General features: G+C 42.4%; 1 protein-coding gene across 1 annotated transcript in view; it reads right to left on the bottom strand.

Moving 5' to 3' along the window:
* The window catches only part of LOC126251773 (zinc carboxypeptidase-like), a 173,587-nt gene that overhangs the window by 125,958 nt on the left and 22,188 nt on the right, over positions 1 to 25,441 (bottom strand). The window contains exons 2-3 of the mRNA XM_049952396.1: positions 19,217 to 19,376; positions 3,368 to 3,504 (exon numbers count right to left, since the gene is read on the bottom strand). Of these exons, the coding sequence (XP_049808353.1) occupies positions 3,368 to 3,504; positions 19,217 to 19,369 (290 nt within the window). The 5' untranslated portion in view covers positions 19,370 to 19,376. The remainder of the gene's footprint in view (positions 1 to 3,367; positions 3,505 to 19,216; positions 19,377 to 25,441) is intronic.

Below are 25,441 nucleotides of genomic sequence, written 5' to 3'. Positions count from 1 at the left end.
GAAAAACAACTGCCCAGAAAGTGGTGTGCTGACTACACACCCCTTCATGTCGCATCCAGTGACGCAATTCACGAAAGATGACACGGTGGTCGGTCGGCACCGATGGACCTGCCCTGGCCTGTGGAAGGAATTCTTTTTCATGTGAAGATATAAAGTTAAAGTCTAACGCCTCTACGTCTAAGTCATTTTGAAAGAAGACCTGCTCGGACTGGACGTGAAGGGGGAGTAAAACACCTGTTTAAAAAATCATCTATTTTTGAAGGAATTACTTCCAGCATGCACCTACAATGATTAAGGGAAGCAAGGGGAAACATGAAGCAGAACGATCAGCGATTTCAAGTCCTTTTGAGCGCCTGTCCGTTGCCTATCTACTGACCTGATAGAAAATCCTAAGAAATTTTGGTGTGATGTTAAATGAGTAATAGTATGTCCGCCCCTGGTAGCTAAGTGGTCAGCGCGACGGAATGTCATGCCTAACGACCCGGATTCGATTCTCGGCTGGGTCGGAGATTTTCTCCGCTGTGGGACTGGGTGCTGTGTTGTCCTTAACACCATCATTTCATCCCCATCGACACGCAAGTCGCCGAAATGGCGACAACTCGAAAGACTTGCACCAGGCGAACGGTCTACCCGACAGGAGGTCCTAGCCACACGGCATTATTAGTAACAGTATGAAAGCAATGTGTTCACTGCGAAGAAGAATAACAGAAAGAATGGATAAACACTAAACTTCTTTTTCCAAAACTGTTTCACAAAAGCAAATCGTACTATGGTTGCTCCTTTAAATCATCACACCAACGACGAAATTAAACATACTAAAATAAGCGATCATGGGATAGGAATTTTACTGAAATTGCTCTACAGAGAAAACGCCACCGAATCTGATGAGATACTGTATAATTCTCCATAGAGAACGCAAAACAACTTCCACCTCGTTCAACTGTAGTGTACCGTAGGTCGCTGGAGGACAAAAGCCTTCCTAATGAGAGAGCGCAGGTCGCTACAGTTTTTCAAGATGAGTAGTCGAACAGACGCATGAAACTACATACCTGTGTTGCTGATGTAGATACGTTGTAGAATTTAGGATCATATTATATAATCGCGCACTATGACGTTGCTGGAGACCGAAAGTGGAACGACCATATGAAACTACACTCCTGGAAATGGAAAAGAGAACACATTGACACTGGTGTGTCAGACCCACCATACTTGCTCCGGACACTGCGAGAGGGCTGTACAAGCAATGATCACACGCACGGCACAGCGGACACACCAGGAACCGCGGTGTTGGCCGTCGAATGGCGCTAGCTGCGCAGCATTTGTGCACCGCCGCCGTCAGTGTCAGCCAGTTTGCCGTGGCATACGGAGCTCCATCGCAGTCTTTAACACTGGTAGCATGCCGCGACAGCATGGACGTGAACCGTATGTGCAGTTGACGGACTTTGAGCGAGGGCGTATAGTGGGCATGCGGGAGGCCGGGTGGACGTACCGCCGAATTGCTCAACACGTGGGGCGGGAGGTCTCCACAGTACATCGATGTTGTCGCCAGTGGTCGGCGGAAGGTGCACGTGCCCGTCGACCTGGGACCGGACCGCAGCGACGCACGGATGCACGCCAAGACCGTAGGATCCTACGCAGTGCCGTACGGGACCGCACCGCCACTTCCCAGCAAATTAGGGACACTGTTGCTCCTGGGGTATCGGCGAGGACCATTCGCAACCGTCTCCATGAAGCTGGGCTACGGTCCCGCACACCGTTAGGCCGTCTTCCGCTCACGCCCCAACGTCGTGCTGCCCGCCTCCAGTGGTGTCGCGACAGGCGTGAATGGAGGGACGAATGGAGACGTGTCGTCTTCAGCGATGAGAGTCGCTTCTGCCTTGGTGCCAATGATGGTCGTATGCGTGTTTGGCGCCGTGCTGGTGAGCGCCACAATCAGGACTGCATACGACCGAGGCACACAGGGCCAACACCCGGCATCATGGTGTGGGGAGCGATCTCCTACACTGGCCGTACACCACTGGTGATCGTCGAGGGGACACTGAATAGTGCACGGTACATCCAAACCGTCATCGAACCCATCGTTCTACCATTCCTAGACCGGCAAGGGAACTTGCTGTTCCAACAGGACAATGCACGTCCGCATGTATCCCGTGCCACCCAACGTGCTCTAGAAGGTGTAAGGCAACTACCCTGGCCAGCAAGATCTCCGGATCTGTCCCCCATTGAGCATGTTTGGGACTGGATGAAGCGTCGTCTCACGCGGTCTGCACGTCCAGCACGAACGCTGGTCCAACTGAGGCGCCAGGTGGAAATGGCATGGCAAGCCGTTCCACAGGACTACATCCAGCATCTCTACGATCGTCTCCATGGGAGAATAGCAGCCTGCATTGCTGCGAAAGGTGGATATACACTGTACTAGTGCCGACATTGTGCATGCTCTGTTGCCTGTGTCTATGTGCCTGTGGTTCTGTCAGTGTGATCATGTGATGTATCTGACCCCAGGAATGTGTCCATAAAGTTTCCCCTTCCTGGGACAATGAATTCACGGTGTTCTTATTTCAATTTCCAGGAGTGTAACAGCAGATAAGACAGATGCCTCACTGAGATTCATTGGAAGAATCCGAAGGATCTGCAATCCACCCTCAAAAAAGGTAGCTTACTGAAGCATCGCTCGAAAAGTACTTGAATATTATTGATCAGTTTGGTATCCGTACCAGTACGGATGACAGGCGATATAAAGAGGATACGAAGAAGAGCAGCGTAGTTGGGTACAGGGCTACAGGTCTATTTAGTGAATGCGAAAGCGTCAGTCAATTCAGTCAACTTCAACGGTAGACGTTACAAAAGAGGCGCTGGGCATCACATTGTGGAGCACAGTCAAAAAGTGTGCTTGCGTCCGTGCGTCCCTTGAAGCGTCCATCAATATATTGCTCCCTTCTATATATACCTCGCGAAAAGGCTACGAAGATAAAGTTAAAGAAATTATAGCTCACACGGATGCTTATCTACGTTTTTTCTTCCCGCGGACGCTTCACGACTGGATTAGGAAAGTGGGTTAGTTACAGGGGTATACAATTTACCGTCCACCACACACCATAAGGATGTTTGCAAAGTGCAGATATAGCTGTCCCAGTCACTGTGCCATCTCACTTAGTGCAAAGACAGGACGAATTAAGAAAGACTGTAGACCGACAAAAATTCTTAGAAAGCGGAAATCAGAATAAAATTTGTGGAAGACAAGGGATTACATGCAGAAACTGACGAATCATGGGCAATATCTCCAAGATCAGATTAAGACAAAGTCGCGTTAAGGATACGACCACAAGATATATCATACTGTGAATAAACGGTAAACGTTAAGACCTACGTCTGCACGTTGTCCACGTAGACGGTCGCTTGGATTCCATTCGCTTCGAGGCCTTCCAGGAAACTAGTTTGCATCTCCGGCGACACCATCACGTCTGCAGGTTTGTTCACGACTCTGGGTTCCTTCCAGAACTGAATCTGTAAGAAAGGTGCTTTTAGTATTAAATTTTGAACGGAATAAATACGAATCGATTCCTATAATATGTGTCTTAGCAAAGTGCGGAAATAACACAGCTCAAAAAAGGAAGACATCAGAAAACAGACAGACTTGCTTATCTTCTAGCAGCAATTTATTGCAGGTAAGAAGACTACCAAGCTGTTGGGAAAAGGCTATATCATTCCAGTTTTGAACAAATGTTATCGGACAGAAAGGCCTACTTCACTGGCGTCCGCCTGTTGCAGAATCATGGGAAGCGTTTTACTCTCACTCAACATACTATTTTGGAGAACGGAAAGTTAGTACAGTGAAAGTAAGAAATATTATCTGGACTGTTTTGTTCATAAAATGTGACTAAGCGTTTGCATTGTACGCTAGCCAGAAATTCAATGCATGGCCGTTTTCTCGGCAGATTAGATCCTGCTCACTCTTCAGAGTGGTAATCGATGTAACTGTATTTGTTACTACATTGAAACTAGATGTCATCTGTTAGAACATCTGTGTAAGTGATGTTCTCGGACGGAGCGGTGTGTACTGCAAGATAAACTTTCATCACGGCTTCCCACCAATGATGAGACGCTGCAGAAGTGAAGGGGTGACATGTTCAATAATTATACCTGGTGTCTCTCCTAAGAGTCGCCAGGTTCATTTTCCCTGGTACTTCGGCAGATATCGGCAATTTCATTTATGCGGACAAATACTGCTCATCACGTGTTTGAAGTGACGACAAGCGTCGATGGAAGGCTTCGGTTTCTTTCCCGTTACATGTTTTTTAAAATGGAATTTTAAGTTCCCACTGCATAGAGCGGTTCCATATTAATCTAATGCGTTATTCGTTTTATCCTTATGTATTAATAGGAGCAGTAGAATGTAAAGAATAACCAGGAATCCAGAACTTCTCAGTAGCGCTGCATGCTTGGCGGTAGGAGTCAGCGCGGGCCAGGCCGGTGCTGTCGCTGCTGCAGTACTGGGCACTCCTCGTGTTTTACTGTCCCATTTAATACACGGCAATAAAACTAGACTTCTTTAGAACCGCTCCATAGAATGAACACATAAAATTCCTGTTTAAAATATCATTTTATTTGTAAATCGAAACAAACCGTCGCTTTGCTGTGACATCGGGCGTTGCATGAGAAACGTGGTGAGCAGTAGTCGTCTGCGCTGACTCCATGTACACACTGCACAAACTAAATTGCAAATACTTGCCGAAGCAACAGAGAAAATGCGTCTGACTTTTAGGAGAGACACTCTGTATACATAATTAAACCCGTGATAGATTCTACAAAACGATAACGTTCTAAGATAAAGGGTTCGTCTAGTGTCCGAATATCTTTAGTAGCGAATGTTCACCTCGATCTCTCTGCCCGAATGTCACAGAAAAAGTCGTCGAAGCTCTCCGAGGTCTTGCAAATGCTTGCTGTCTTCCTTCCAAGATCAAGGAAGATGGCGTTCACCTCCTATGGAATTTTAAAAGTGCTTGATTATGGATCTAAAGATAGAAGAGCTGACATTGTGTTAATGCTACTCTACAACTCTAGTACCCTCGGGAACGTTTGTCATGGGTGCCATAAACCTAGGCGTTGTCGATTGGTCATTAGTGCCGGTTACAGAGCTGCTTTCGCACCCCTTCATTGCGGGTGGTTAACAGGGAGCTAGGGAATTTCAAACATGCAGCCTCTGTGGATAAGAGGTAGCTTCACTTATACCAAGTCCCACGTATGAACTTTACATACTCTGTTGTCACTTAGATAAATAGACAACATGGCATCATAAACAGCGAAAAGCATGTTACTGAAATTTTATCAGCCACGGAGATGTAGTTCTGAAATGAAACTACATGGTTTTATCTCGGAATAGTAGCTCTAGCTGAGTTTGCTACTCTTTATCCGTTCTCGAAAAGTGAACACGTTGGCAGCTAGTTCATTATTACTAAAACACATTATAGATCTAAAACTTATTTACAAATTAACAATGCTACGGTAAGTACTGGATGTTTCACCGATAGCATCAAGCAAATTAACTTGGCATATATTGTAATATTACTTCACTGTAATCTTCAAAAGTGCAGTGTACAGTTAATCGATTGTCTTTTGTCTCGGCGATGCGTTTTACTATAGAAAGAATTATGAGATTCTGGTTGGTCCATATTCATTGCACCATAAGATTAAGCAAAGTCGAATTATATTTTTACTGCAAATTTCCTTCTGATCCCAACACTTTGAAATTGTCATGTCTCTGAATTCCGTACAATTAATTCCAAAAATTTTCATGTGAATGCTTTCCTTTCAGTATTTAAAGGCTTCCTGCATTTTGCCCCGCATCATTACGATATTTTTTTGTGGTAAAGTGATACTGGAGCTTAGACGTTTCTCCACCTGTGACATAAGACTACACGCAAAAGTTGCATACTGTTTGTACGATTTTGTCTTCCTCCCACAGAAGTGAAACACATACGTTCTCCATTACGATGTAGCTAAACAAAAGTTATTTTCCGATTAAGAGAGTAGTAACAGAAGGTAGATGATTAAAATTTCAGCACAATGAAGGCGGATTGCTACAAAAGCCAAGTTAGCACGAAGTCTACATGCTAGGATATGCAAGTGATCAGCGTTCGAACGCAAGCAGAGAGAGTAAGAAGGAGTAACGCCGCCTGCGTTCTGTACATAAGGAAAGATTACACAGTGAGTTCCTCGTTTAGAAACTGCATTTGAAGATTTGAGATAAGATTATATTGTGCCTCCTGTCAAAAGGAGAATCCGACAGTAGCAAGATCATGCTCTGTGAAGACTCCGGTTGATCGTACCTCGATCTTGGTGCACGCATTGTTCCGCGTCCAGTGATTGTTACGTGAATTTAGAATCAATGAGCCGTACTCAACGCTTGGCAAGATCAATGCCTAAAGCGAATAACGCCCTAGTGGACAGACGTTGTTGGCTCAGCCTAACACGATCGTATGACCACGACACATACCTGGAGTCGGTACAGTGGTTTGTTTGCAGTAAGACAGATATCTCCGAAGACATTATTACGACGTCAGTAGTACCACTGGCTGTCAGCACTGCGACTGTTGCGATTTCCATTGCCGCTGCATGAGACAGAGGTGTGCCGACGGTGTTACGCCCATGGACTTCACAGTACACATGAGTGCCACCACATATGCTTTTCAGAAAAGTGTCAGTTTCGTGTTCAGCAACTCGATGGACATTTCCGTGTGAGGAGGCACCGAAGGAGCTGACGTTTCCAGATCGCATTCGTCAACGTCATACAACGGCAGCACCTAGCGTTTGTAGCAACTTTGGGAACATAATACGGTTAAGTGTGGTTTGCATAACCAGTAATTTGGACAGCATGTTCTCCATCTCTGATGTGTTAAGACCGGCAGCATTGCACTATTTTCAAGGACTCTTCGACATTATCTTTCAACAAGATAACGCAAGCCCGCATGCAGCCCGCGCTGTCCCGACCTGTCTCGCCAGAGGGGTTATTCGACTGTTGCCCTGGCTAGCTGTTTACCCACTGAAAACGATTAGCTTCGGGTTGTCTAAAGTCTGGCAAATAACCACACGTCGGCTTCTATGATGGATGAACTCTGACGGAGCGTTAAAGCAGCATAAATCTTAATTCTACTCGACGGCAAGCAGCGTCAGAGCCATTGTTGGTGCCAGAGGTGACTGCTCTGTACTAAATTTCACACCTTGTATACCCACGTTTACCCACAAATTAAATCGCGTATTCTTCCTCCTATACTGTACATGCACAATACGCAATATTTCGTTATTTGCCTCCTTGGTATTGCGATTTTAATGTCCAACAGTATGTTGTAGATAAAGCACTTCAGAAAAAGAAAAAAACGCGAGACCACGTAAAGTTCGTTAAGTTAGACGTCTCTGCTTATCTGTGTGGGATATAAAGCATATTACAACATAGGTGGTCAATGTCTGTTGCTATGAATCGCCAAATGACCGCCTCATCGTTTCATCATCGATTCCTCTTATAGTACAGTTGATTTTTTTTTCAGTTGCAAGAACAATATACATCTTTTCTAGAAGACCTAATTTCAAATCTTCTATACTGTCCTAAGTTTTCATGTAATAATGGTTTCTATAAATGTTTATGGCATCCTATTGCAAACTCACCCCTACTTCCTTGTTTGATTTTCATCATTTGCTGTTATGGAGTCTGAGTTTTATTCACACCTATTATGGGCACTTGGCTGCCTCATTTCTTAATAGTTCTGAGGGTTATAGCTTGAAGCTACGTCTCACTGCTTACTATGGCTAGTGACAAGAGGGTACCTTCTCAATTACTGACCGACCTATTAAATGACTAATATTAATTAACTTTCATCACTCAGATTAATTGTAATAATGGACAACAGATAACGCTTCCTGGCAGTATCATCAGTCACTACAGTCAGTGGGGGGTGGGGGGTGTAGAGATCTGCTTTTGCCCATAAATTGTTGAACTTAAACTTATGACTCTTTCTCATTTTGAACTTGATTTTCTTCAGTTATTTAATTACCCTCCTGAATCAAATACAATCAGTTATTGGGAATATACTTTCAGTGGGAATGAGTAAAGGTTTCCTCCATATCAAGAGCACCATAGGGATCTGAAATGCTACATATCATAATTCCCAGTTGGAATTAATCTTGGTCTCCTGGAGCTAATTAAAGATCGTCACACCATTAGGCAGCAGGACGGATTCATCTAATGCAAAATATGAGTAATATCGTCGCACAAAATAAGATCCTCACTGGCATACAATATAACCACTACGGTATGAATATCACTGTTATTGGGAAGGCTGAGCTTCGGAGATCAGGAGAGAACTGTTCTTACAAGCAGATCGCATAATAACGTAACTGCGCTGAAAAGCTATCATGCCACCCTTATAATTAAGGAAGGCATTAGTCAGTGTAAAGCTATTCATGATTAAGTTAGCAAGGAACTGAATGACACTTTAAAAATCACATCAGAGAAAATACTTAAACATGAAATGGGTGTGCGATCACTTTCATGATCTATATTGAAGATAGATAATTGAAATTATCAAAATTACGTTGATATGCGTGATGTTCTTAGATAACTTGCTGTAGCGGTCTACAGAATTTAACTGACACAGGCATTACAAAATTATATTTTAGATGAGCTACCACCAAGATTTTCAAATTAAATTAAAATTCAGGAACTCCAAATGCTAGCACATTTCACCATACAGTACTGACTTTCACTCAACTAATATTGTATCGTGAAGCTCAATACGGTACACAAGAATCCGTAGCCACACGTTGTAGACCATGCGGTACCGCCATCCATCGCAAATAAAACATGAAAAATAATCGTTATCAATCAATAAAAATAAATTCACTAGGCTGCTATATTCATTATGAGTGGGTGAACATTAATGAAGAACACACACTAATGATTACTGTTCACTGGGAACAGGTACTCTTACTTGGTGTGAAACACGTGGTTGAAAAGCAAGTACAAAGGAAACGAATCCGAATTCGTAAAATGATAACGGAAAATTATCTCAATTTAGCCTATAGCTCGTCTAATAACTGTTCTAGCAAATACGCTTATATAATTATAGCGATTTCTCATAGTATCCTGTACCAAAAGGGGTGCGAAACAATATTCACACCAGAGTCACCAAGAAAACCCACGACTTGCTAGAATTGATCCTGTTAAACTATTCTTGTAAAACTTCTAACATATATAACTATTATAAGCGTTTGGTAATAGCCCGCAAAACTTAGAAATTTTATAGCTTAACGCTCTTCATGTGTTCAGCCCGAAGTGCACTCAGTTCTATAACACAAAGAAAAGATCATTAAAATAAAATAAATTTTATAAACACCTTATGGAGCTTCCTAACGCCTTCTAAGCTATCGATACGTACTTTGCAAAAGTACCATCATCTACTAATCTATGGTTAGTTCTATCCTTTCTACAACCCAAACAATCACATTTTGATTCACTTATTTTCATGAGAAGGTGAGGAGACGGCAAAGAATGTTTGACACAATTGCAGTTTCAGTTCCAAATGGCCATTTTGTGAGCGAATTATTTCTCGTGGCTTCTCCTTGTGCTACCACGAACCATGTGTTCAGCCCGAAAGGCTTTAATGAAGCGTACGAATAGTATCGCTTCGTTAATTTTATGTAGGGTGTTTCAGGCAGGTCTTCTTTCTCTTAACCTCACAAAATAATAAGTTAAAGGAATATGTATTGTGAAAGGTAAGTGTTAGAAACATGAATGTAGTTTATTAAGTTATTTTCGAGCTACGAGTTACAATTTCTAAATAACATATAATATTATATTTTACTATCAGATAGTTGATCTATTTAAAAATGAACAAAAATATTTTTAAATGGTACATCCATCAGTTTTACCTGGAAAACTGAAGTTGTTCAAAGTTTAAAGGGCACATGCAACATGGAGTGCATAAACTTGCTAGTGTCACAGAGAGACAAACTTCCCCCACTCTCTGTTTGAAGTTACCTGGATTTGCGTCTTCGGAAACAAACGAGGTTGCTTAGATATTCCCCAAGAATGAAACTACTAATGTTAGATCAGGCGACTGTGCAAATCGTACCTGAGGTCCACGGCTTCCTGACCGTCTTCCGGGAAATTTGTTGCTCGATTTTTGCACATCACGCGCAGAATGCGCTGGGTGCATCCATATACGGCCGCTAATGCCTAGGCTGACATTTTAAAGGACTGCACCTAAATAGTCGATAGCAAAAGATCGATACATGTCATCTCTTAGAGCAGTTGCGAAGTAGTGTAGATCGACGATTTCCTCTCAGAGATCTCCACACCATACTTTAATCACCCACCTCCTTTGAGCATCGAAATGACTTACCCATCTATGATTTTATGTGGGTCAGTAATATGTCGGTTCACTGCGTCACTGAACGTGTACTTATCAGAGAAGTTAAAGCTTTGTATGGCGTCTAGGATGAAATTATTCATGGGCCATTCACAAGAAATAACTCAGATTGAAATCGTTTCCATGCAGGTCCTGTGTCCATGAAAGGTGGTACGAATAAAATTCGTGACCGTGCACTATTCGCCAGCTGATCCCAGCTACTGCGGCAGCTTCTCGTAAGCTGACATTTGAATATTGGTGTAGCTCAGAAAAAATAACGGCTTCTACATGATCAGTTTTTGCTGATATTGGTCTATTGCCAGCACACCTTCTGATTCTACTTTGTCGAAGTCTTTGTTTAACACGAAAGAACATAATGGCTGATGGAGCTCTTCAACAAGGATATCTCAAGGCATAAGTCATTGGTACTCCATCAACCGTTGCACCAGCATGAGCCGAGCATTAGCAACATGTCAACGTACTCGTTGGATGTGTATGGCATGATTGTTCCACGTTAATGTCCATGGCAGATGGCACGTCATTTGTTTTTGGATTCCGACCTGCCTTGCTTATGTAGCGTAAGGAGACGTTGTACAAACTAACCGAACGAGATTCCCTACTGCTATAGGGAGTATCGAAGGAACATGGTTATCTCACCGAAGCCACAACTCCAGATCACTTCAAACAGCGCATCGAGGATGCTTATCGCTCCGTGACATCACACACTGCATCCATCCTTAAAACGTTCATAAGTTCTAGACCCGTAAATAAAATTTATAGAAATTTGATTTAAATGTACTTGTACGTTATTGATTTAAATACAACAGCTACACGATGGAGAAAAATGATCCATTTAATAAGTTATAGGTCGTTGCTCTCTCTGAAAAATAATTAAACTATGTTCTTAACACTGAGGGAAGAGTAACGTTTCTTTCGTTTACCTATCTAAATAAATATCTTTACACTTATTACCTTACACTTCTTAAGATATTCCTAGCTATTACACCGTGATCTTATTGAAACCCAACGTTCCGTACATCTTATTGAAACCCAACGTTCGGCCCCATCTGCGCAGGACATCTCGTTGTAGCTACAACTCCACTCGAAGATTTCCTCTGCAGACAGAGTGGAAAAGTTCGGTTTTAATAAGAAAACTTCCCACCACGGCATACGTAAAGTACCGCGTGCTGGCCCTAGACGGGCCAATAGGGTCGACCGACCGCTATGTCATCCACTGACAATGGCGTCGTCGGACGCGGTATGGAGGGACGTGTGGTTAGCAAGCAGGATGTTGGGTTTCTTGACCTCGGGACCTCTACTAATCGACCAAGTAGCTCCTCAGTTGGCCTCACAAGGCTCAGTGCGTACCGTACCAGTTCTCCTAGCTAGCAAATATCCGTTGCAGTGCAGCGTCTCCCGCACGGCAGTAGGTCGCGGTGACCACACATCTGCGGAGGGCGCCAGGGCACACGTCACAGTAGGGCGGGAAACAGAGGGCTCAAAATGCGTAAGCACCCTTTGCTGCTTCGTATCAGATTCAAATTTCGCAGAATGGTTTCGAGCGGCCTCTAGTGGCTCCGTCTGATACACGAGAGAAAATTGCGGCCGCATTGCAGTCTAAAGGGATGCGATCACGTTCAGTGCAGTGGAGCCCCACAACGTCCTCAGAGGAGGGTTGAGAGCCCGGAGGTGTCAGCAGTGTCACAGGTTGTCAAGAACGTCATCCTGTTCCTCATGGCTCTACGAACTATCGTTTTCGAAATCGAAATTTGAGGGAATTACTACCAGACCAAAACGGTGGTTTCATTTGCTCCCTTTATGCCACCCTCTGAGCGGCGGTTTTTCTCAAATCGTTTCCTTGGCCACCCATTCGAAAATCACGTGATTTCAACACTTGGCGTCGCGGTTCTGATCTCCATCGCAGAGACGTCAAAAATGGGGTAAAATGTGGGTAAGAGAGAGCGTGACCTCTCTCCCACCGTGTGATACATACACCTTGGTGTTGAGCAGAGTTGTGGTGAAACTTCGCGTCCACCTGACACATCACATGAACTTCTCAGCTCTGACCTTTTATTCGCCTGTGCCGACACCTTCCTGTCTGAAGAGTCGGTGAGATAGCAGGGCGCCAAGCTTCTGCATCATTACTGAGGAAGTTTGTAGGCACCTTCGAGGAAATTTCTTCTGCGTCGCAATGAGAGAAAATTACGGGTATTCGAAAAAGTGATCCTTTACTTCTGTTGTGCAGTCAACATTCACGTTCTTTGCAAGAAAAATTATACTGACCAGTGTAAATGAAAGCAATGCATTATTCCATGTGTTGCCTGTCATTCTCTCCGCTGAGTCCACCGCTTTCAGACCTGATTGTCGGTGACGGGTTATCACTGTCTTTATAGCTTAGTGACCTTCGAATAGCATCATGAAGTCTTTCAGCGGCGCTCGCGTGATTTCCAAGCTGCCCAGGTCACTACTGTCAACTAGCGTCGCTTGGACCACTTTCACAAATGTACTGTCGAGGTCTAGTGAGCTTCGACGTCACGTCTGTCTACACACGGAGGCAGCTACTAAACTCGATGCTACTATTCGAGGGTCGCTTTAATAAAGACCAGGATAAACTCTTCCGAGACGCGCTTACCTCCGTTTTCTTCCATATGTGTTGGTAAATTCTACGAAGAGGTCGTAGGATGCATGGAGTTCTAATGTGGCTCCAAGAAACAATCACCTACATACGGAGCACTTCGAAAAAAAGGTATTGAAACTGCACACTTAAAACCTAAGGATTTGTACAGAAACGAGGAGGATACTTTCATGAGCTGGTTGCATGGTGAAGAAAACCTACATGAGGTCATACGTCACCGTAACAACATACCCGACAAGTGAACATTAGCTTCACAGTGGAGATGGAAGTAACTGAATGCTTAACGTTTTTGGAGATTCTGATAAAGGAGAATCCTGATGGCACGATGAGGCAGTCTGTCTACGAGGCAGTCTGCTTTCGTCGTTTGTCTAAGCCTCGTGCCTCAGTAGTGTGTTTACATTTTGCGGCGTGCACTGCAGCTGTAGCGGATATAAGCTAAGTACTGACAAACTTATTTGTGCTCTGTAATACAGTTATTAAATTTAATATATTTCAGCGGCGTTGCGTGCCGTTTGTGGCGAAATAACGACTTAATAAACTTTTGTAATCGTTCGCTCGCTGTGTTTTATAGAGTTTTCAGTGTGTTGAAGTCGTTTAGTAAATTTCGTGCTTTAGTTTTCAACTGACGTTTATTATTCTTTCTAGTGAAATATTTCAGTAAAATTTTCATATAGTGTTTTAACTTCGCTTAGTGTTACAGTGGTCGTTTTAATTTTTTGGTTTTAACTAATAATTTTGTGAAGTTTTGCTGGTATTGGTATCGGCTGTGTTGTAGTAGTATTAATACAAGTAGCTGCTTTCTTAGTAGGCAGAAATTTCGAGACCATTATTGTTAGTTCTTAAATAGTTCTACTGGTGTAACTAACTTTGATAACGTAGACTTATAGTTTTTTTTCAGTAACTGTAAAATTTTTACCATGAGTGAAAAGTGTGGGCTCTGTTGTAGGTTTGTGAGTAGTGGATTACGGTGTGGGATTTGTTCAAAGTATTTTCATTGGGGGGAATGCAGTGGGGAAGCCAGTGGTCATTTTAGGGAGATCCTCTCCTGGGAATGTAGAATCTGTAGTAGAAACAAGTTAATAGAGGAGCAGAAGCGTAAGATCTGTGCCCTACAGGTGCAGTTACAATGCGCAAAGGAGGAACTAGATAGGTTGAGGAGGGTGAAGGGTGGTGGGGAATGGGAACTGGCAGTTGGAAAGAAGGTAGCTAGGAGGAGGAGGTACTCAGACAGTTTTACTTTGCATACATGCAATAAATACGACCAACTGTCAGAGTTCAGTGTAGGTAACTTGCAGCAGTCCTCAGCAATTAGGAGGCCTAGGTTAGTTGCAGAAAGAAGGTTCTGCTGCTAGGTAGTTTCCACGGTAGAGGTGTGGGCCAGCAGTTGCAGGAAGTGTTGGGGAGTGAGTACCAGGTCACCAGCATTGTGAAGCCTAGCGCAGGATTGGCTCAGGTGACTGAAAGCATAGGGGAGTTATGTAAGAATTTTACTAAAGAGGATCAGGTAGTGATAGTGGGTGGAGCAGGGAACAGTCTCGATAGGGACGGGGAATATGATGTCAGTGGTGACCTGGTTAAGATAGCTACTCAAACTGGTGGCACTAATGTGCATTTCGTGCAACTGTTTCAGCGTCATGATCGGCCTCACCTTAATGCGGCTGTTAGGTGCGTTAATGTGGAGCTGGGGGGGGGGGGGGGGCGCTGATGGCGGAGGGCATGGATCACATCTCAGTGGTGCCAGTTGGGTCTATCAGTAGATGCGGTTTCACTAGGCATGGCCTGCACCTCAATAGGTATGGGAAGGGGAGGCTGGCTAAGCTTATAGGAGACAATGAGTGGTGGTGGTGGTGGTGGTAGCACTCATGGAAAAATTCCTGTAGTAGTTGGTGTTAGAGCTGCACCTTTTTTAGACTGAAGTCAGCTGATAGGTATACCTGATTAAAGGAAGTGCCTCTAACTAAGGGCTCACCTCCAGAGGATGTAATGTTTCCAAGTGGAGAAGGAATTAGCATATTTCATCAAAGTATAAGAGGTATTAGAGATAAAGTTAGTGAACTGCTAAAAGATGTTAACTCTGAAATTATTGGTATATCTGAGCACCACTTAAATAATTTGATAATTCAGAGACTTCCTTTACCAGGCTACAGATTAGTTGGCTGTTTCTCAAGGAGTTCTTTGCGGGGTGGGGGAGTGGCTCTGTACGTAAAAAACAGTATTTCATTTGAGTACATAGACGTATCACGACACTGCACTGAACAGATATTTGAAAGTTGTGGAACATTAGTTGAATTTAGTGAAACTAACTTATAATTGCTGTTGTTTATAGGTCCCCTAACTCCGACTTCAGAGCATTTTTTATTAAGCTAGAGAGAGTTCTGGATTCACTTTGTAGGAAGTACCAGAAAGTAGTTATATGTGGTGACTTCAATATTAATTTTGTACATGATTGTACAAGAAAAAAGATGTTGGTAGATCTCCTAAATTCATATGATCTGTTGTAAACTGTGTTTTTTCCAACTAGGGTGCAGGGGAACGGTAGCACAGTCATAGACAATATTTTTATTCATTCTTCATTACTAGATGGGCATTCTGTTGGTAAAAGGCTCAATGGCCTTTCAGACCATGATGCACAAATTTTAACATTAAAAGGTTTTTGTACTCAAACCAACGTCGTATTTAATTACAAACTACGTAGGAAAGTTAATCCAACAGCAATAGAGAGTTTTTCAAAACTTGTCAAGGAACAAGAGTGGCAAGATGTTTATAGTGCCGATAATATAGATGATAAATACAATGCTTTCCATAACACATTTCTCATGCTCTTTGAGAGTTGCTTTCCATTAGAACGTTCTAAACGGGGTACTAGCAGTAATGGACAGCCCGGCTGGCTGACTTGTGGGATAAGGATATCATGTAGAACAAAGCGGGAATTATATCAAAATGTTAGAAGTAGTCACAATCAATCTACGGTAGCCCATTACAAACAGTATTGTAAGGTGCTTAAAAATGTTATTAGCAAGGCAAACAGTATGTGGTATGCAAATAGAATAACTAATTCACAGGATAAAATTAAAGCCATATGGTCAGTTGTGAAGGAAGTGTCTGGTCAGCAGCACAAGGTTGATGATATAAAGTCAGCTCGCAGTAATAATATTTCTGTTACTGATAAATCAAATATATGTACAGTATTTAACAACCATTTTCTGAGCGTTGTTGGTTAATTAAATAAAAATTTAGTTTCTACAGGAAATCATATAAATTTCTTAGCAAATGCCTTTCCGAGATTGACGTCTGAAATACTCCTCTGTGATACAGACAAGAGGAAGATTGAGTCAGTAATTAAATCACTGAAGACTAAGGACTATCATGGTTATGATGTAGTGTCTAGTAGAATATTAAAGTACTGTGCTGCACATGTTAGCCCTGTATTTAGCCATATTTGTAATTTTTACTTTAGGAATGGTGTTTCCTGAGCGATTAAAGTACTCAGTAGTAAAGCCGCATTATAAAAAGGGAGAAAGGGAGAATGTAGATAATTTTAGACCTATTTATATGCCATCAGTGTTTGCAAAAGTTATCGAAAAGGCTGTGTATGTAAGGTTAATTGATCATTTTACATCACACGATTTGCTATCAAATGTACAGTTCGGCTTTAGAAGTCGTTTGACAACTGAAAATGCTATATTCTCTTTTCTCTGTGAGGTACTGGATGGGCTAAACCAAAAGTTTCGAACGCTTGGCTTATTTTTTTGATTTAACAAAGGCGTTTGACTGTGTTGATCTCACAATATTGCTCCAGATGTTGGACCATTACGGAATAAGGGGAGTAGTTCACAATTGGTTCACCTCTTATTTTAGCAACAGGCAGCAAAAGGTCATTATTCACAATGTTGATAACGGCTGTGATGTGGGATCTGAGTGGGGTACTGTCAAGTGGGGGGTGCAACAGGGATCAGTGTTGGGGCCGCTCATGTTCCTTATTTATATAAATGATATGCCCTCTAGTATTATGGGTAACTCTAAAATATTTCTGTTTGCTGATGACGCTAGCTTGGTAGTAAAGGATGTTGAATGCAACATTGACTCGGTTTCAAGTAGTGCAGTACATGACCTCAGTTCATGGCTTGTAGAAAATAAACTAACGTTAAATCACAGTAAGACTCAGTTTTTACAGTTTCTAACACACAATTCAACAAAACCTGACGTTTTAATCTCACAGAACGGGCATATGATTAGTGAAACTGAACAGTTCAAATTCCTAGGTGTTCAGATAGATAGTAAGCTGTCGTGGAAAGCCCACGTTCAGGATCTTGTTCAAAGACTTAATACTGCCATTTTCACTATTCGAACGGTATCGAAAGTGAGTGATACTTCGACACGTAAATTAGTCTACTTTGCTTATTTTCATTCACTTATGTCGTATGGTATTATGTTTTGGGGTAACTCTTCCCATTCTAGAAGGATATTTTTGGCTCAGAAACGGGCGGTTCGGGCAATAAGTGGTGTGAGTTCACGAACCTCTTGTCGACCTTTGTTCACGAGTCTGGGTATTTTGACATTGGCCTCTCAATATGTATATTCCTTATTGTCGTTTCTTGTTACCAATATTAGTTTATTTCCAACAATAAGCAGCTTTCACTCTGTTAATACTTGGCAGAAATCAAACCTCCATTTGGATCGGACTCTTGTGCAAAAAGGTGTGTAGTATACTGCTGCATCCATTTTCAATAAGCTGCCACTCGAATTCAAAAATCTTACCAGTAATCCACGCGCTTTCAAATCGAAACTGAAGAGTTTCTTCATGGGTCACTCCTTCTATTCTGTCGAGGAGTTCCTTGAAAAATTAAGCTGATTCTCATTGTATTGCTGATAGCGTTTGCTTAAACTTATGGACTGATTTTCTTTCAGGTTCATGAACATTTATTTTTATCTGTTATTACTTTTATGTGGTAAGTTCATGTACTGACGCGTTCCATGACCTTGGAGATTTGCTCCTCAATTTGTTCCTACGGAACTTCACATGTAAATAAATAAATAAATAAGACACAGACTGACCTATACCTTAACGCTAATAGTTGCCACCATATAGTGCAACTCAATTCGATGCTCACCAGTTCGACAGAGCCACATTCATTTGCAGCGAGAAGAGTCTGCATGTAGAGTTGCAGCCTCTGCTAGAAACTTTCCGCAGGAACTGCTACACGGAGACACAAATAAGACTCGCTCTCCAACCATTCATCAGCCGTTCCTCCCGTATGCTGGACGACGACTGTTAAGATTACCTTGGTCATGGGCAAACACCACATAAAAGTTACTATCTAGCCAAAACTCAAAATCAAGGACATGCTTCGCACACTAAGAGACCAAATAGGACTGCAGGCATGGCAGGACGCAATGTTGAATCTCGGAGCGCCGTACTATACATGTCTGAAGTGTTTACCTCGGTCAGACGAGTCTGCTGTGGCAAAGCACGTGACGAAAGTGCTATACCGTACCAACGCGTTGTGAGATTATCTTCAAAGACGTGACGGAACCACGAGCACATGACAAGTTCATCAACCGGGACGATTGTTATCAGTTAGCATTCGGCGACAGTACCAATCCGTCAACAACATTCCAGTCTAAAAGCGGCTGAATAGAAAAGTCTACAATTCAGCGGCTATGAGAAATATCTCACCACAGCGTCCCTACGCTTAGCATGAAGATGACGAGTAGGAAACCAGTTGAAACGTTGCTACAAGACATCGCTGCCAACCGGCAGTCACCCCATGCAGATGTCATCAGTTAACATGAAAATGACTCTGAGGTGCCGCCGCCATACGCCTCGGGGTGCCTTCCGAAAAACAGATGTTGATGGAGACGTTTCGTGTTGATTAATAATTTTTCAGTAGGAACACGAGAGAGTTCAATTAACAAAGTTTTTAGAAAGTATACACACGACTGATGCAAGAGACACTATATTTGTGGAATCGTTACCAGTAACTTCACCATGGCTATTAACGCGTTTACGGTATAAGACTCGATCACATTAAGCTTGTGAGCAATCCTGGGACAGAAGAAAAACAATCTTTTACTTAATGTTGTACGCTCCTTTGAGTACAATTGCAATCAGATCGCTATGCAGGGCAAACAGACATCTCCTTAAATAACAATGCAGACGTGTCGCTTACAGAATACTCACGTCGTTGTGGTACTTGGCGAAGCTGGCCAAGAAGCGCAGCTGCTCGTCGTCGGCTGTATGTACCCGGTACACGCGGTACTTGTCGTAGCGCACCTTCTCGCTGGAGATCACCACCACGGTGGTCGCCAGTAACACAACAGCTCTCCACAGCATCCTGAAACTGAAGCCAGTCACGTTACTTCACTCTCCGCGTTATGGTAGCTTTCGATCTTAGTGAAAGCATAGTTTTCAAATTATGACACACACTGAGAGAGAAGCAGAGAAAGAGAAAGGAAGAAAGAAAGGAATAGAGAGAGAGAATGAGAGACAGGAAAAAGGGCGCACCACGAAGGAATTATCCTAATGGGACGGAAATCGCTAGAAGTGATGTTCATGTACACCCAAAGATATGGTTACAATTTCATAAAATTTGGTTAATTTATTGAAGAGAAAGAGCTTCAGAAATTGAGAAATTTATTAGCGTGTTGGTCCACCTCTGACCCTTATGCAAGCAGTTATTCGGCTAGGTACTGACTGAAAGATTTTTTTTTAATTTCATTCTGAGGGGCAACTTGGCAAATTCTGTCCAATTGGCGAGTTAGATCGTCAAAGTTCCGAGCTGATTGTAGGGCTCTGCCCATGGTGCTCCCAACGGTCTCACTTGAGGAGAGGTCCAGCGACGTAGCTGGCCGAGTTAGAGCTTGGCAAGCACGAAGGCAAGCAGTACAAACTCCCGCCGTATGCAGGGGGATTACCTTGCTGAAATGTGAGCCCGGAATGGCATACAATGAAGGGCGAAAAACGGGGCGTAGAATATCATTGACGTGTCGCTGTGTTGTAGTGGTGCCGCTGCTACGAAATTAAAAGGCTCCCTAGACCGTCACTCCTGTTTGTCAGGCCGTATTGCGGGCGACAGTGGGGCCGGTATCCCACTGCTGTCTGGGGCATCTCCAGACACGTCTTCGCTGGTCGTCGAGGCTCAGTTCGAAGCGGGACTTTTCACTGAAGACAATTCGACGCCAGTTCATGAGATTCGAGGACGAACGCGCCTGACACCCCTGTAAACGGGCACGTTGGTGTACAGAAGTCAATGGTGACGGCCTGAACTCAGCCCCCCCCCCCCCCCCTTCGGTGATCTGCCAATTAATCGTCCTAGTCATTGCTGAAACACGATTTGCGCATCTGACTGCTGATAATGATGAATCCGCGGCCTTGAGTGCCTCTCTGACGATTGCTCGGTCTTCACGTTCTATCGTCTCTCTAGGTCGACAAAATCCTTCTTGACCCTATGTTAGGCCATGGTTCACCAATTCCTGCCAAAGTCGTTGACTAGTGGCATAGCTCTTATTCAAATGTGAAGCGATTCTCCGATTATTCCAACCGGTTTCTTTGAGCCTAACTACACGCCTTCTCTCCAGAGCTGACATTTGCTTGTATCTTCCACGCACCTGGTTGCAAGGCTGAGTACATGTAATGAAATTCGCAAAGACTTTATGCTCTGATATCGACATGTCCCCTGTTTACTATCGTTGTCAGCTGTGCGGTGAAAGTGCGCTGCAGTGGTACACATTCATCCATTGGCCGCCGAAGTTTACAAATTTTGCTTTTTCCATCGATACCTGTATGGATGAATGTAGAAGAATATATAAGATACGAATATTAGTGTCCCTTCACTCCTTTGAAACTTGTGATATAATTCTATTGCGTTCCCAGTCCTTTAACAGTCAAAGATCAATTGAAGGCAGTAGATCGATACACAATCGCTTCCGAGTGAAACACTTTTCTTTTTACCCTACATTAATTCTGATGAAACATAACAAACACTTTTGACTACAACTTAAAACTGCTTCAAATTACTAAGTTTGTTGGTCTGCCCATTTTCCGTAGCAAGTATGTAAATATTCGTTTTATAAGTTGAAACGCCTTTTTCATCCTGCGGTAGGTATTTACGTATTTATGTTCGAGACGCGTTTTACCTTTCACACTAAGGCATCTTCAGTTGATTTAGCCTCGAATAACACAGCCTGGTTGTTATATTTAGATTGGAATACATTTCATGCCATTATTTTCACATGAATAAATTACTATTTACAGTTAATCGTGTGTCCGATCGAAATCTGCGTTTCTTTACATCTGATCATAGAGATAGCGCTTTCACTTCACTAATAAACCATTAGCACATTTTCGCGTCGTTAATTTTTGTCTTCTAGTTTTCATATTTCGTTAGGTAACTGTTGTGGAACACCATTGCTGATCTACCAAGAAATGTAGACTTTTTTTGCAAGAACTCTGAGTGATTTTCGTCTCAGCTCTTCTTTCCTTTGGCGTCTCCTTGATTATTTGTATTAATTAGTGTGGCCTATCTAAGCAAAGTTGCTTTCAGTTTGCTCTCTCTCTCTCTCTCTCTCTCTCTCTCTCTCTCTCTCTCTGTGTGAGCGTGTGTGTGTATGTGTGTGAACGTTTGTTTGTCTGTGGGCGTGTACGAGTGTGCATGCATCTGTTGAGGAGTGGATTATTTTGTTTAGAGGTTACTTGGAAGCCACCAAGGAAAAGTGGGCAACAGTTTCCGTGGCGTTAGCCTAATGCTTATCTACTTGACTGTTTACTATTTTATCTATTAATGTGAGTGGTGAATTGTCTGTCGTGTACACTTCCATTCGACAAGTTTACTTTTGTGCTTTGATTTATTCTATATAACAATGTTCTTACACTGGTCAAGGTGACGTCCATTCTTTATTATATTTTCATCTCTTTTAGCTTTGAGGTTAGTTTGTGATTTAAGTTCTCTGAGTGATACTGCAAATGTCGGATGAATAGCCCCTATCTCCAGGCTCTCATATCCACTTTTCACCGTATATAACACTCTCTACATTTTCGAACCACGTACTTCCTATTACATTGTAAGAGGTCCGAGTATTATTGTGTAAGGTAAAAAGCAGCCTCACGCATATGTACTAATGTTATCTCAAGTCGCATGTAAATGTTTTAAAAATCTCGTAATAATAATCTTCCTCATAGAAAGTAACTTTTAACAACCATTCATTTCAATTTAAAGAATTTACTAATTTCTCCCATCCATGATCATCCCGATTGTTGCAAAAGAAAAAAAAAATCAGTTGTTTCCTTTCATAAATGAGAGATATATCGGCCAGCATTGCACAGAGCTGTGCCGGAAAAATTTAATCTAAGAGCAGATATATCCGGCGACTTCATTGCGGTAAGAATTTTTCCTTTTTTTATTCAGAATGATCTTCCAGGGCCATGACGCAGCACTGCTGTCGTCCAAAATTTACCAGGTTAAATTCACAGTAAATTATTGAAAAGTCATAAGTGAGCGACAGTTTAATTGTGATGTTAGTTACATTGTATTATTACCAGGTTACTGAATTTATTTTTTTTATTGGGACGTTACACTGAATGTGAACGACGTAATTATAATTTTATTGTTGAGAGGTTTAGGAATTTTTCTGTTTTGAGCTTACACTAAACGTGAATACTATTTACGTTAATATTTTCTGTTTTGAGGTTACGCTAAATGTGAATGAATTTTGAGCTTCGATTAAATCAGAAAGAATTTTGTGTGGAGGTTAATGTGAAAAGAAATTTTGTGGGGAGGTTACAAATCAGAAAGAATTTTGTGGCAGGTTACACTGAATGACGATATTTATTTATATTAATGATTTTAAATTATTGTGGGGAGGCTACACTTGGCGACAACCGGCCAGGATCGTATTTTCTTTGTGAATTTTTGAGAAGTAGTCATATATCTGCTCTTATTTACTTAAATGTAGTTTGCATCTGGCGCAACGCTTTTACTAATTTATCACTCTTTCTTTCACAGATCATCGGCAATTTATTGTTCTTTGTTGTAATTGTGTTTGTTCCATTTTTGCTTTGTCTTTGTTTCATTTTGTGCTTAATTTTGATTAGTGAAAATGCCGCGAAAAACTGTTAACAGTACATCGCGATGTACAATGAGTGAAATAGCCGACTCGAATAATTTGACCGATAAGACTTACGACACTCAGTGTAATAATGATAATCCCCTAATTACAGACAATCAGTGCCTGCCGATCACTAGTATTGAGTTAAATCCTAATGATGGGCAAACAAATTCAATTATGTCCACAGTAAATTTAACAACTGATGACACGGCACGTTCCAATACAATGAACGCTACCCAGTTTGACACACCCGGTTTGCAAAATTTGCATAGTGAACAGATATATTTTTCTCACGAAGATGAACAATGTAGTCAAAATACGTCATATTTATTTCATTCCGAGGTAGTGACCAACAGTGCACGTCCAATTGGCGAACATTTCAAGAATCAGAAAATGACCAAATGATTACACAAAACGCGACAAATGCAGATACACCATCACACAGCACAGAGAATACAGTAGCTAATTTTGGCATGGATCGAGTTATAGCATTAATGTTACAACTTAATGAAAATCTCAAACAACAAATTAATGAAAATAATGAAAATTTCAAACAACTTAATGAAAAACTAGACAGCAATTCCAAACAGTCGAATGATAAGCAAGATAACAATTTCAAACAACTTAATGAACATAACAAATAACTTAGTGAACAGATTACAGCCATTGCCGCGCAATGTCATGATACTAAAGAACAATTACGTGTGGAAATTGAGGCTTGTGCTAGGAAAAGTAGTGAAGAAATTAGATCTGTGGCTCAAGAATTAAGTAATACACATGCAGCCACAGCTAAATTACCTAAAGACGAAATTAGTGCAGTCGCTAAACAATGTTCTGAAAACGCAACACAGTTACGCGACGAGTTTAAATTAATGTCATCAGAACTTTCACGCACACTGGATGCGAAAATAGATACGAAATTTGAACAACAAAACAGTCAAATTGGCGAACATTTTAATCACCACCTACAAAACAGTGAAAAGCGTTACAGTAAATTTATACAGGAACAGAATAAAGTAAAGCAACAAGTCATGGAAACAATTACTGCACAGAGACAGGAAGATAAGCGTAAATTGTTTACGAAAGCAAAAACATACGTAGACAACAATATTGCTACAGTATCGGACGAAATCAAACAGTTGAACATCGAATTGCATGATGAAATCTCCGATCTTAAAACAAAAACAGATACATACACATTAGACTTTCAGACAATGACCAACAAACTTCAAAAGTTGTGACTAATACAGGATCCCGATGCCATCAAAGCAGACGTTAAAGAATTGAACAAAACCACACGTAAAATACACTGCTGGCCACCGTAAATGCAACACCAAGAAAGACAAGAGGTAGCACAACAAAATTTATTTTGTAGATAACATGCTGACCAAGTATCAAATGATTACGTTTACAGACGTCTGTGACATGTGGTTCCTGCCAGAATCAGTAGCCAGAGTAGCCGCCATTGTTGGAGATCACCGCTGCCACACGTCTCGGCATTGAGTCAAAGAGACGTTGGATGTGTTCCTGGGGTACAGCAGCCCAAGCAGCTTCCACACGTTGCCAAAGATCATCTGGTGTGGCAGCTGGGGATGTAATCTGGGTCACTCGTTGAGCAACCATGGACCACATGTTTTCTATCGGCGAAAGATCCGGAGAGCGAGCCGGCCAGGGAAGCAATTCAATCTGGTTATTGACGAAGAACCTTTGGACAATGCGTGCCGCGTGTGGTCGCGCATTATCCTGTTGAAATATGGCTGTGGCCGAGCCCTGAAGGTAAGGAAGGACAACTGGCTCCAGCACCTCGGATATGTAGCGCCGGCTATTTAAAGTACCGGCAATGCGTACTAGAGGCGTGCGAGAGTAATATCCAATACCGCCCCATACCATAATACCCGGTGCAAGACCAGTGTGGCGGTGCATAATGCATCTGTCCAGCATCCTCTCTCCACGGTGTCTCCACACTCGAATCCGACCATCGTGGTGCTGCAGACAGAAGCGTGCCCCGTCAGTAAAGACAACGACATTCCATTCTGCCGTCCACATCCGTCTGTCATCACGCCATTGGCGACGGAGACGTCTGTGGTTCTGCGTCAATGGTAGACGAAGCAATGGACGTCTTGCGGACAGACCACTCTGCTGTAAACGGCGTCGAATGGTACGCGCAGACACTGGATGATGCGTTACAGACGCAATGTGCTGTGCTATGGTTCGGGATGTCACTGAGCGATCCGTCACTGCCATGCGCACGATTTGCCTATCAGCACGTGCAGTGGTGCACCGAGGTGAATGCGATCGACCA

This window comes from Schistocerca nitens, chromosome 4 (genome assembly GCF_023898315.1).
Source record: "Schistocerca nitens isolate TAMUIC-IGC-003100 chromosome 4, iqSchNite1.1, whole genome shotgun sequence".
NCBI lineage: Eukaryota > Metazoa > Arthropoda > Insecta > Orthoptera > Acrididae > Schistocerca > Schistocerca nitens.
This window is presented reverse-complemented; position numbering and strand designations above follow the sequence as displayed.